Here is a 14,299-nt window from a genome sequence, read left to right on the forward strand (position 1 = left end):
GGTGCGGCAGCAGGAACACGGCACCAGAATACCACAGGAAAATACTCCCCGCTAGTCAAAACCAGAAATCCTGCACTGGAAGGACCGGAATCGCTTTCTATGCACTTTCTAGTCCCTTTCTAGGCCCTTTATTCATGTACTTGTACACACTTCACATCCTGTAGTGTTAAAGATGTTTGGCTCAGTTTTTCCTGCCCTGTTTTCCAGACGACCACACCCCGGTCAGCCCGGCCCGACCATCTACGTCATTACTGCCACCGCCCGGTCACTCTACTTAGGTCCACGTCACGAGGTCGCTGAGGATACTGCAGTTGAAAGCGTCTACTCCTTTGGGCAGGAACATGGACACACTGGCCGTCAGTGGGATGACCTTTGACCTCACTGGTTTCCCCGCAGGGGATCACAAAGTGTTACCTGATCTAACCCCACCCGAAGAATGAAACCAGCGCCGGGGCCGGTGAGATAAACCATCACACACTGGTTAGACACCACCCGACAACGCTCCCCAACCTCCACACGCCACCCGACAACGCTCCACACGCCACCCGACAACGCTCCCCAACTTCCACACGCCACCCGACAACGCTCCCCAACCTCCACACACCACCCGACAACGCTCCCCAACCTCCACACACCACCCGACAACACTCCCCAACCTCCACACACCACCCGACAACACTCCCCAACTTCCACACACCACCCGACAACGCTCCCCAACCTCCACACGCCACCCGGCAATGCTCCCCAACCTCCATACGCCACCTGACAACGCTCCCCAACCTCCACACACCACCCGACAACGCTCCCCAACCTCCACACACCACCCGACAACCCTCCCCAACATCCACACGCCACCCGACAACGCTCCCCAACCTCCACACGCCACCCGACAACGCTCCCCAACCTCCACACGCCACCCGACAACGCTCCCCAACCTCCACAAGCCACCCGACAACGCTCCCCAACCTCCACACGCCACCCGACAACGCTCCCCAACCTCCACACACCACCCGACAACGCTCCCCAACCTCCACACACCACCCGACAACGCTCCCCAACCTCCACACGCCACCCGACAACGCTCCCCAACCTCCACACGCCACCCGACAACGCTCCCCAACCTCCACACGCCACCCGACAATGCTCCCCAACCTCCATACGCCACCTGACAACGCTCCCCAACCTCCACACACCACCCGACAACACTCCCCAACCTCCACAAACCACCCGACAACCCTCCCCAACCTCCACACACCACCTGACAACGCTCCCCAACCTCCACAAACCACCCGACAACCCTCCCCAACCTCCACACACCACCCGACAATGCTCCCCAACCTCCACACACCCGGACATGAAATTAACACACAAGCTATCAGCCAGGGCAGGGGAGGGAGAGAGAGAGAGAGAGAGAGAGAGAGAGAGAGAGAGAGAGAGAGAGAGAGAGAGAGAGAGAGAGAGAGAGAGGGAGAGAGAGAGAGAGAGAGAGAGGGAGAGAGAGAGAGAGATTTTTGATTTTCAAAAAGTACATTTATTCCAGATACGCTAGAGTCCAACAGTCCAACAGCTTACACCCAAACACAATTATCCCTTTATAATCCAGCTCATACAACAAACAGCTGCAGGGAAAAACAAAAAACACTGAGTCGTTTAAACAAGTATTTGTAAAAGACATCTCCTTCAGACAGTTTTTACTTAGTAGCTGTAAAAAAAGTCTCTTGTGCAGCATGTAGACCTCAAGTAGACCTCATGTAGACCTCGTGTTGAGCAGCTGAGCTACGGCCTCGGTGTTGTTGAGTCCCAATCCTGCTGCAGCCACTATGTGCTGTGGGGTGACGGTGGTGGAGGAAACCGGTTTCTGGGAAATCCTGGAAGGCCCCAGCCGGAGACCACCAGCCTGGCTCCATGCATCAGTGGCTCCTCCAGCAGCAGTAGGAGGAGGAGCGCCCGGTGCAACACCCTCATCAACCAGACTGGTCTTCCACACCATCAACGACATCGACCAGGACGGGACACGACTTGTCTCATACTGCCTCTGACTCTTCATGCTGTGACTCTTGTTTAACTTTCACAACTATTTTCCTCAACCTGTCCATCCCCTGATCAGTGTCGCCCCGATCTTCTTTGTGTCTCATCTGAGATTCAACAGAGTACAGAAACAATTCCTTGTCTGCAAAGAAGTCCTCAAGTTGGACATTTCTCAAATTCTTTGTTTGTTGCAGGAATTTCAGTTGCCGTGCATCGTAGTGCTCTTGCTTTGTACTGCTTTGCTGCCCCGACAACTGGGAGGAAGTGCGAGTCTGGCTGTCTACACCACCATCCTCCTCAAACTCATCTTCAGACATCTGTACCTCTGGCTGCTTCTTCTTTTATACAGGTACCCGGTTGTGTATACCACAGTCCCCTTCCTCCTCCTCCTCTTCCTCCATACTCGACTTATCCTCAGAAAGTTGATCCTCGTACCGCCTCCTTCTCTCCCTCGTCAATGCTCCTTTTTTGGCTTGGGGGCCACTTGTGTTAGCCGACTGCTTTCTCTTCAGTACAGGAACCTTACAGACTGTTTCTTCCTCCATCAAATCCTCCTCACTGCTCAACCCTACGCCTTCTGCAGCTCCACCCGTAGTGTTTCATGCTCAACACCACGCCTTCTGCAACTCCACCTGTAGTGTTTGATGCTCAACACTACGCCTTCTGCAGCACCACCCGTAGTGTTTGATGCTCAACACTACGCCTTCTGCAGCCCCACCCGTAGTGTTTGATGCTCAACACTACGCCTTCTGCAGCTCCACCCGTAGTGTTTGATGCTCAACACTACGCCTTCTGCAGCTCCACCCGTAGTGTTTGATGCTCAACACTACGCCTTCTGCAGCTCCACCCGTAGTGTTTGATGCTCAACACTACGCCTTCTGCAGCCCCACCCGTAGTGTTTGATGCTCAACACTACGCCTTCTGCAGCTCCACCCGTAGTGTTTGATGCTCAACACTACGCCTTCTGCAGCTCCAGCCGTAGTGTTTGATGTTCAACACTACGCCTTCTGCAGCTCCACCCGTAGTGTTTGATGCTCAACACTACGCCTTCTGCAGCTCCACCCGTAGTGTTTGATGTTCAACACTACGCCTTCTGCAGCTCCACCCGTAGTGTTTGATGCTCAACACTACGCCTTCTGCAGCTCCACCCGTAGTATTTGATGCTCAACACCACGCCTTCTGCAGCTCCACCTGTAGTGTTTGATGCTCAACACTACGCCTTCTGCAGCTCCACCCGTAGTGTTTGATGCTCAACACTACACCTTCTGCAGCTCCACCCGTAGTGTTTGATGCTCAACACCACGCCTTCTGAAACTCCACCTGTAGTGTTTGATGCTCAACACTACGCCTTCTGCAGCTCCACCTGTAGTGTTTGATGCTCAACACCACGCCTTCTGAAACTCCACCTGTAGCGTTTGATGCTCAGCACTACGTCTTCTGCAGCTCCACCTGTAGTGTTTGATGCTCAACACCACGCCTTCTGCAGCTCCACCTGTAGTGTTTGATGCTCAACACTACGCCTTCTGCAGCTCCACCTGTAGTGTTTGATGCTCAACACTACGCCTTCTGCAGCTCCACCTGTAGTGTTTGATGCTCAACACTACGCCTTCTGCAGCTCCACCTGTAGTGTTTGATGCTCAACACTACGCCTTCTGCAGCTCCACCTGTAGTGTTTGATGCTCAACACTACGCCTTCTGCAGCCCCACCCGTAGTGTTTGATGCTCAACACTACGCCTTCTGCAGCTCCGTCAGTAGTGTTTGATGCCATTGCCTGTTCACGCTGTGCTTCTTTTTCAACATTTATGTTTTCCTTTTTAGACTTGTGATTCTGTTTGGGTGGTTCATTCTTGTCGGTGTAATCTGGACTCCATCCCTTTTCTGTTGTCTTGTCACCGTTCTGCCTGGTTTCACTCCGTTTATTTCCTCTCTCTCCTTCACGCTGTGTTTTGTCCTCAGAGGAGTGTTTCTCAGGACATGCCCGAACCAAATGACCCTCTCCTCCACAGCCAAAACACTTCAAGGTCCCAGAGTTTACAAAAATTACATAATCAAAATCCTCCACCTTCACCCTAAAAGCTACATCCAAGTCTTGGTCTTTTTTGTTCAGGGTCATTTGAACCTGTCTTCTGTGTGAAACTACATGTCGCACCAGCGGCGACCTGCAGCCAGAGGACAGCTTCTTGATGGGTGGAACTACTTTTCCGTATCTCGACAGCTCTCTTGACAAAAACTCATCGGAGATGAACGGTGGGATGTTTGAAATGGTGACTCTTGTCGACGGTGTGGTGGGCGGAGACACCGACACCAAACTGTCATTAACAACCACGCTGCTTCAACCACTTTGTTTGCTTTGGCTACAGCGTCGACAGAAATCACTACAGCGCCGTTCATCCTAGCAGCGGATTTAACGCTGCTGTGACCCACAACCTCTCCGACTGCCAAAGCACAGTCCTCCACCCAACACGGAAAACTAGGCGACACTTTAAGACCATGTTCTCTGGCGAGTTTGGTAAACTCCATGCCGGTGTTTAGCACGCCGACCAGCAAGCGCTGGTCGACCGCAAACACGCACACACACAAAACCTCTCGAAACCCCCTTATATACACAAACCAAACCAGTGACCCTGCAAAACACACTATGTGCAATATTTACAAGGAAAAAATAGCAAAAGAGATGGAAAAACGCTCACAACCGCTCTCATGTGTCTGCTCAGAACGCTCACTCGCACTTTCGCTCAGAGAGAGCGAGAGAGAGAGAGAGAGAGAGAGAGAGAGAGAGAGAGAGAGAGAGAGAGAGAGAGAGAGAGACAGAGACAGCTTGAGAGACGAGCAACACAACACATGACAGCTGTAGTCTCCTCACCACCCATGCTCCACCTTCTGATCTACTTCTGTTTCTCTATTGTTATGGCTGTGTTATTGTTTCTTTACTGATCGTTACAATGTTGTGTTGATGTTCATCATTAGTGTTACTGTGTATCGTTCAGACTGTATTTTTGATGCTTTGGCAACATTGTTGTAAAACTTTCATGCCAATAAAGCCCTTTGAATTGAATTGAATTGAGAGAGAGAGTGTTGACATCTCACCTGTGACGATGTTCTGGCTTACGTCTATTGGGGCGATCTAGAGAGAGAGAGAGAGAGAGAGAGAGAGAGACTGCTTGGTTAATCAGTAATAATACAGGAGCGCCATCCGTTGGTTGCTTCAAGCAGATCGGACATCAGCGCTGTGCGTCACTTCAACATTAACAGAACCTCAACCTGGGACACAGAGAGGACTCATCAGACCAACAACGACCTCTTCTCCATGTGTATGACCGTGTGTCCCGAGACCAACCCCCGGCTCAGAGAGACAGACAGACAGACAGACAGACAGACAGATGGACAGAGAGACAGACAGACAGAGGATGGAAAGTATCTGTGTGTGCTTGTGTGTAGTCGTGTGTGTGTGTGTGTGTGTGTGTGTCTGTGTGTGTGTACTCTCTCCCCTACCTCTTTCTTCACACTCACCACCCAAAAAGCCACACAGCTGCTAGCTCGGCTGGCTGCAGCGTCTTCAGAATGTAGCACACAGGAGCTAACTGACAACGCAGAAGCTAACTGACAACGCAGAAGCTAACTGACAACGCAGAAGCTAACTGACAACACAGGAGCTAACTGACAACGCAGAAGCTAACTGACAACGCAGGAGCTAACTGACAATGCAGAAGCTAACTGACAATGCAGGAGCTACCTGACAACGCAGGAGCTACCTGACAACGCAGGAGCTACCTGACAACTCGTACAGAAAAACGTCTTCAAAAGGCCAAAGGAAACACCTCTACCTCTCTGCTCCCTTCTCCTCTTCTCCCTTCCCTTCTCCTCCTGTCTTTCTTCTCCCAGTACTTAGTCACCCTCTTATTAATGTCTGCCGTTTTGCCCGTCTCTCTTTCTCTCCTCCTTCTAACTCTGTCTTCTTCTCCAACTCCCCCCACCCTCACTGGCCCACCCCTGAGGGGAGGCCAGGCTGTGACTGGTGGACTGGGTGAGGACGTGCAGGAAGTGAGGCTCCAATTGGCTGCTGGAAGTTCTGCTGGAGTCATCAAGTGTTTTAGCACTTCCAGATGTTTCTCCAGCTGGCTGGTCTGGCAACAGAGCTGCGTTCAAGCACCACGTTTGCCGAACATTCCTTTTTCTAATATTTCATTTCTCTCTTCTCTTCTCTCATCTCACCTCCACCGGAAGGTCGGAGGTCACAGGTCAGAAACTGACCACAGAGCTTTAAAGGTCAGTGTCGGAGTAACATCCCGGCCCAAAAAAAAAAATCACTACGCACTCTGGATTCTTACACACTCATGCATATACGCACAGGGCACACTCCAAAAAACCTTCGGGCCATCCATTATCCGAACCACTTATCCTGCTCTCAGGGTCACGGGGATGCTGGAGCCTATCCCAGCAGCCCAAATGTAAAGCATCTGAAGCAACCTTCTGAAACGCGAAACAAGAAAGTGTGAGTCAGTATTTCCATCTGCTGGCTGCAAGCAAACATCATTTCTGTGCATGGAGGGGCAACACGACATTAATGACAGAGTCAACTGACAGAGAGAGAGCGAGAGAGAGACAGACAGACAGAGAGAGAAAGAGACAGAAAGAGAGAGACAGACAGACAGAGAGAGACAGACAGACAGACAGACAGACAGACAGACAGACAGACAGACAGACAGACAGAGAGAGAGAGATGTAGAGATGATGTATGTACACAAACGTATGTCATGCCAATAAAGCACATATTGAATTGAGAGAGACAGAGACAGACAGACAGACAGAGAGAGAGAGAGAGACAGACAGACAGAGACAGACAGACAGACAGACAGAGAGAGAGAGAGAGACAGACAGACAGAGACAGACAGACAGAGAGAGAGAGAGTTGATGTGTTCTGTATTGTATACTGTTCTTGTCCTTTATGTGAACACATTCACACTCTCTCTCACACACACACATCCACTCACACAGGATCTTGTTGCCATGACGTAGCTGTGTGAGTTGTATTGCATGTGTTGTGTGTATGTGTTGTGTGTTGGTGCACTCGTATTGTCCTTTATGTGAAAATGCTCTGCAATACAAACGGATATTTGTCATGCTAGTAAAAGCAAATTTGAATTTGAATTTGAGAGAGAGACATAGAGGGAGAGAGAGAGACATAGAGAGAGAGAGAAAGACACAGAGAGAGACTCCTACCATCACAAAGCTCTCAGTTAGCAAGAGGAGAACAAAGAGAGGAGTCCCCTCAGCCAGCTGGTCCTGAGGCTCAGCTCAGCCAACAGCACAAGTCATCAGGACAGCCCTCACACAATCTGGCCCAACCAAATTATAGCTGAAGAAAAAGAAAATTACATCAACCACTGGACATCTATCACAAAAGCTCAAAGCAAACTTCAATGTCATGTGGCTCTAAACAGACGGTACACGATGGCAGACTATCTGACCACCGTGACCGATCAGAAACTGAGAAAGGCATTGACTGTACACACTCAGTGATCACAGCTTGGCCATAGAGACTGGCCGACACAGGCAGACCTGCTGCCCAGAGAAGACAGGCTGTGTCAACTCTGTCCAGAGAGACAGGTGGAGACAGAGCAACACTTCCCGCTACAATGTAGCACATACGAAGACTTAAGAACCAAATTCTTCACAAAAATTAAATGTAAGTTCAAGACTTGGACACACTCTCTGACTAGACCGAAATGACTTGGACACTCTCTGACTAGACCGAAATGACTTGGACACACTCTCTGACTAGACCAAAATGACTTGGACACACTCTCTGACCAGACCAAAATGACTTGGACACACTCTCTGACCAGACCAAAATGACTTGGACACACTCTCTGACTAGACCAAAATGACTTGGACACACTCTCTGACTAGACCAAAATGACTTGGACAAACTCTCTGACCAGACCAAAATGACTTGGACACACTCTCTGACCAGACCGAAATGACTTGGACACTCTCTGACCAGACCAAAATGACTTGGACACACTCTCTGACTAGACCAAAATGACTTGGACACTCTCTGACCAGACCAAAATGACTTGGACACACTCTCTGACCAGACCGAAATGACTTGGACACACTCTCTGACCAGACCAAAATGACTTGGACACGCTCTCTGACCAGACCAAAATGACTTGGACACGCTCTCTGACCAGACCAAAATGACTTGGACACTCTCTGACCAGACCAAAATGACTTGGACACACTCTCTGACCAGACCGAAATGACTTGGACACAATCTCTGACTAGACCAAAATGACTTGGACACTCTCTGACCAGACCGAAATGACTTGGACACTCTCTGACCAGACCAAAATGACTTGGACATACTCTCTGACTAGACCAAAATGACTTGGACACACTCTCTGACCAGACCAAAATGACTTGGACACTCTCTGACCAGACCGAAATGACTTGGACACTCTCTGACCAGACCAAAATGACTTGGACACACTCTCTGACCAGACCAAAATGACTTGGACACACTCTCTGACTAGACCAAAATGACTTGGACACACTCTCTGACTAGACCAAAATGACTTGGACACACTCTCTGACCAGACCGAAATGACTTGGACACACCCTCTGACCAGACTAAATGCAACATGTACTTGGGGAAAAGAGTGTCAGCTAATAGATGCAGCAGTGAGACATGTCAGGTCATGTGACAGCCTGAGAGACAAGCAGCACAACACATGACAGCTGTAGTCTCCTCACCACCCATGCTCCACCTTCTGATCTACTTCTGTTTCTCTATTGTTATGGCTGTGTTATTGTTCCTTTATTGATCGTTACAATGTTGTGTTGATGTTCATCATTAGTGTTACTGTGTATCGTTCAAACTGTATTTTGATGCTTTGGCAACATTGTTGTAAAACTTTCATGCCAATAAAGCCCGTTGAATTGAATTGAATTGAATTGAATTGAGAGAACGAGGCAGACAGAGACAGAGAGAGAGAAGTTCCAGATGAGTGGTGAGGTGTGTGAGAGAAACACTGACAGTATTGTGTGTGTGTGTGTGTGTGTGTGTTTGTTGTAAAAGGGGTAAGCATAACGACAACTGCAGGGTTTTATCGGTGGCTCTCCATCATAAACAGTCCCTCACCCTCCCTTTTCAAACAGATAAGGTGGCGAGTCGTCCGCTCTGTCCCTTCGTTACAACACTACCAGGAAACACACAGCTCCACTTCAGAGTTGTGGACAAATGAAGGCCAAACTAAACCGTTTTTTTCCCCCACCATTTAAAACAACATTCAAAAAAAGATATTATAAGATATTACAAGATATAAGCTATTATAAGATATAGGATAAGCAGTTGGAATGACAGATGGGTTCAAGGTGGAGGTGGGACTACATCAACGATCGGCTCTGAGCCCTTTCTTGTTTGTAATGCTGCTGGATAGGTTGATGGACAAGATATGGCAGGAGGCTCCATGGACTATGATGTTTGCGGATGACATTGTGATCTGTAGTGAGAGTAGGGTGCAGGTGGAGGAGAGTCCGGAGAGGTGGAGGTATGCACTGGAGAGAAGAGGAATGAAAGTCAGGAGGAGCAAGACGGAATGAGAGGGAGGACAGTGGAATGGTGAGGATGCAAGGAGTAGAGGTGACGAAGGTGGATGAGTTTAAATACTTGGGGTCAACTGTCCAAAGTAACGGGGAGTGCAGTAGAGAGGTGAAGAAGAGAGTGCAGGCAAGGTGGAGTGGGTGGAGAAGAGTGTCAGGAGTGATTTGTGACAGAAGGGTACCAGCAAGAGTTAAAGGGAAGGTTTACAAGATGGTAGTGAGACCAGCTATGTTGTATGGTTTGGAGACAGTGGCACTGATGAAAAGACAGGAGGAGGAGGTGGAGGTGGCAGAGATGAAGATGATGCAACTTTCACTGGGAGTGATGAAGAAGGACAGGATTAGGAAGGAGTATATTAGAGGGACGGCTCAGGTTGGACGGTTTGGAGACAAAGCAAGAGAGGCAAGATGGAGATGGTTTGGACATGTGTGGAGGAGAGATGCTGGGTATACTGGGAGAAGGATGCTGAATATGGAGCTGCCAGGGAAGAGGAGAAGAGGAAGGCCAAAGAGGAGGTTTATGGATGTGGTGAGGGAGGACATGCAGGTGGCTGGTGTGACGGAGGAAGATGCAGAGGACAGGAAGAGATGGAAACGGATGATCCGCTGTGGCGCCCCCTAATGGGAGCAGCTGAAAGTAGTAGTAGATAAGATATAAGATGTTATAAGATATAAGACATAAGATGTTATAAGATGTTATAAGATATAAGATATTATAAGATGTTATAAGGAAACAAGCAGAATTTTCATACAAGTCTAAAATCAAATACAGACGGTGAGAGCGGGACAAAGAGATGGATCTAATTTACAACAATGAAATGTTGCGCAAGCCTTCACACACACACACACACACACACACACACACACACACACACACACACACACGACGACAATAGCAAGTAAACACGAATACTCATATATAATATTACATTACATCTATATTTCAACCCCCCCACCCCACACAGACACACACACACATGCAATAATGGCACACCAATGACAACGAAGTATCTTATCTTAAATTGTCACCATTTTGAATCATAGCTGATGTTTCATGGAATAAGTGAAGAAAGCAGAGGAATGAAGAAATACACGGCAGACGCTAAGTCTCAAACTCACGCCATCTCTACCAACCTGGAAACTGAATGTGTGTGTCTCAGGGTATTCGTGTGTGTGTGTGTGTGTGTGTGTGTGTGTGTTACAGGGTGCTGGGGCGAGATGAGAATCTACTTAAACATGTTGGGTATAATTTAGTTGTATAATGCAAATAATGATGAAATGAAAGTGTTGTCAGTCTGTGCGCGCCTGTCAGCAGCATTAGATACTGGTTCTAACGGTATGTGGTTGATTAGGGTCTGAACAAATACACTTCCTGGGTGAGGGGCGCCGGCTGAACGACACCTTATGTAACCCTGCTTTCTGTCTTTTTTTACCAATATATTTACTGGTTCTGAGTTTGCAAATCACATCAAATTGTACATCAACAGTACCGAACACAGCAAACATGTTTCACCCTGTTCTCCCTCCCATAACCGATCCCTAACCACTGAAGTACAAACAAGAAAGTTATGCAAAATAAACTAAAGTAATGAGAAGAAAGAAGACAAGACAAGACAAGACAAGAACAGACAAGAAAAGAACAGAAAAGAAAAGAACAGAAAAGAAAAGAACAGAAAAGAACAGAAAAGAACAGAAAAGAAAAGAACAAAAAAGAAAAGAAAAGAACAGAAAAGAAAAAAGGGAAACCTCATTAAAAAGACAGAAGATTTAAAGGGTGTTTTTCTGGTCAGTGTGCAGGATCCTATGAAGCCGCCCTCCTCCCCCAGAGCTTGTTCTGGTGAAGCGGGTTGCCAACATTAACACGATGCCTTAAGAAGTACATAAAGGGTCTCCAGATATCATCAAACATCCTGTTTACAGCCAACAATACGCCTTATCTTTTCCACTGACACGTCTGACGCCGTTTCTTTGATCCACATTCCAAGTCTTGGTCCATCGACACTTTTCCAACTAAGAGCCGTTATAGGTTTGGCTTGTAGTATACACATGTCTTTGAAGCCGAACCCTCTGCGTTGTACATGTGGGTTGGTAGGATATATACCAAGGATAACAAGCTTGGGATCCAATGGTCGTGTCTTTGATAACATTTGATAGATCATATTAACAACGTCTTGCCAAAAGGGTTTCACTTTCACACATTCCCATACACAGTGATATAGTGTTGCTCTCGTCTCCTTGCACTTGAAACCAGTATCAGGAATGGCATCATTAAACTTGTGTAATTTAACAGGAGTTACGTATGCCCGCATCAGCCGTTTATACTGGATAAGTTTCAAGCTGCTGCTGATTGTCTGCCTCTGCGCCTCCTTACATGCCTCACTCCAGTCCTCTACAGATATGTCCTCCCCTGTATCTTCCTCCCATCATCTCAGTTTTGATTCAGATGAATCGTCAGATCCGGACACAAACGAGTCATACAGAGGTGAGATTAAACCTTTATCATAGCAATGTCTTGTGACTGCTCCCTCTAGTGGAGAAATGCCAGGTTTATCTAATGAATGGCTTTGAGATGAGGATATAAAGCTCCTAAATTGGAAGATATTTGAAAAAATGATTCTTTGGAATGTCACGTTTGGTTGATATTTCTGCAAAGGACATGAATACTTCCTCTTCACTGTACATGTCTTGCACTTTCCTTAACCCCTTTTCAGCCCACATTCGAAACCCTGGATCACTTTCCCCTGGTTTCAAATTGGCACTGGCATTGCCCCAAATAGGACTGAAACATGACCAGGAAGAGTTTATATTCAAATATCTGCAAGTGTCAAACCAAACATCAATCGTATTCAATACAACAGGGTTCTCTGTGTTTTCCCTCAGGTATTTACGATCTGCTGAATACGAATGCAAGCGCAATGGCAATCTTGGTGTAACAGAAGAGGATTCCAGTCCAGCCATGTGACCCTTCAGATTTCCCACGACACGCCCACTTTTACTGGCAGCGACTTGATATTGTAACCGGTTACTTTCTTGCCCGGTGCGGGATTCGATACGGGGTGTACTGCACCACAAGGCGACGTCACTAACCGCTCGGCTGAAGGGTCAGCAGACCCGTTAGCTAGGGGCTAACGTGTCTTATTAGCAGTTTACAGTTGTCACCCTCCCCGGAAGCGCGCCCCCGCGCTTTGTTCTTCCCGCGCTCCGAAGAGACTTCTGAGGATCTGCACACTTCCGGATCCCGCCGCTGCCACCAATGGAACCGGTTATATTCTTGCCCGGTGCGGGATTCGATACGGGGTGTACTGCACCACAAGGCGACGTCGCTAACCGCTCGGCTAAAGGGTCGGACCCGCTAGCTAGGGGCTAACGTGTCTTATTAGTAGTTTACACATATTGTTTTAATATTGTAGCGAATTCGGGGAGCAACCGCAGGAAGTGCCGCGGCCGGGACGCGAACCCGTATCGCGGACCGCTCGACTAAAGGGTCCGACCAGTCAGCCGGCCGCCAACTTATATTTTTGATCAAATGTGATTGGAAAATCCTCGTGGCTGTCAATCATGTTCACACCCACCACGACGCCTCGTCTCCACTGTCAATCATCCACCGTCTACGAGCCGTGATCAAATCTGTAGGCTACGCCGTCCTTCTTCATAAAAGTGGCTGTGTGGACATCAGAGCAGCCGTCAGGTGTGCTGCGCCAAGGTACATTACACCACCCACCCCCAAAAAGCCATTTTAGTACCAGCCGCCCCTGTTTCACATCCCAATGGACTATATTCTCAGCTTGACGCAGGTGGGCTCTCACATACATGCGCATGCGCACTCGCAACTAGCTACATGAACATGGAATCGATTAAAAAACCATTTCAGTAGCGCGTTTTATGCGTGTGTCGTGTGTCGTTTTATACGCGAGTCTGAGCCCGGCACAGCGCGCGCTCACACGTGATCGAGTCGTTTGCTGACTTTGGAAAAGTTTGTCGCTGGAGAAAAATGTCCCCAAGCTGCTCCGCCGAACAACAAGCCCTCCCCACGAACCCCTGTTATAGGACCACACCGACCGTCATTCCTGTTTGGCTCCCGTCCGGACCCCGGCCCGTCCGTCCGGACCCCGGCCAGCCCGTCCGGACCCCGGCCAGCCAGCCCACCCGGCCGCCCGGACCCCGGCCCGTCTGGACCCCGGCCAGCCCGTCCGGATCCCGGCCAGCCAGCCCACCCGGCCGCCCGGACCCCGGCCCGTCCGGACCCCGGGCCGGACGGGCGGCTTCGCGTGTGAGTATCAGGTGGAAGATGGGGCGGGCAGGTCCCAGCCATGTGAACTAAGTTCGGCGTCTCACCTCCGGAGCTGCTCGGTCTGGGCTGTCGTCTGACCACTTGCTCGCTCGTCTCCCTCATGCTCTCGTCCTCCTCCTCCTCCGCCCGGGCTTCGGCCATATCGCCTCCTTCTCCCCGGACTCCGGCAGAAAATGGAGCTGGTTCAAAACAATGACAGCCGCGCCAGCATTTGCCCCGGTATCCTCCGGCGACAGAGCCGAGCCGAGCCGAACCGAGCCGACGGGGGACACTCTCCGCACAACCTGCTTGGGTGCGCGGTCGCTGCGGGACGGCGGGAAACGGGACGCGCGCTTCGTAACGACTGACGACAAAACGTCGCTCGCTTTCGCCGA

General features: G+C 49.3%; 1 protein-coding gene across 1 annotated transcript in view; it reads right to left on the minus strand.

Annotated features, from left to right (window-relative positions):
- The window catches only part of LOC130130671 (SH3 domain-containing protein 19-like), a 37,628-nt gene extending 23,329 nt beyond the window's left edge, over positions 1–14,299 (minus strand). The window contains exons 1-2 of the mRNA XM_056300444.1: positions 13,970–14,299; positions 5,117–5,153 (exon numbers count right to left, since the gene is read on the minus strand). Coding sequence (XP_056156419.1) covers positions 5,117–5,153; positions 13,970–14,066 — 134 coding nt within the window. The 5' untranslated portion in view covers positions 14,067–14,299. The remainder of the gene's footprint in view (positions 1–5,116; positions 5,154–13,969) is intronic.

The sequence above is a fragment of the Lampris incognitus genome, chromosome 20 (genome assembly GCF_029633865.1).
Source record: "Lampris incognitus isolate fLamInc1 chromosome 20, fLamInc1.hap2, whole genome shotgun sequence".
Classification (NCBI taxonomy): domain Eukaryota; kingdom Metazoa; phylum Chordata; class Actinopteri; order Lampriformes; family Lampridae; genus Lampris; species Lampris incognitus.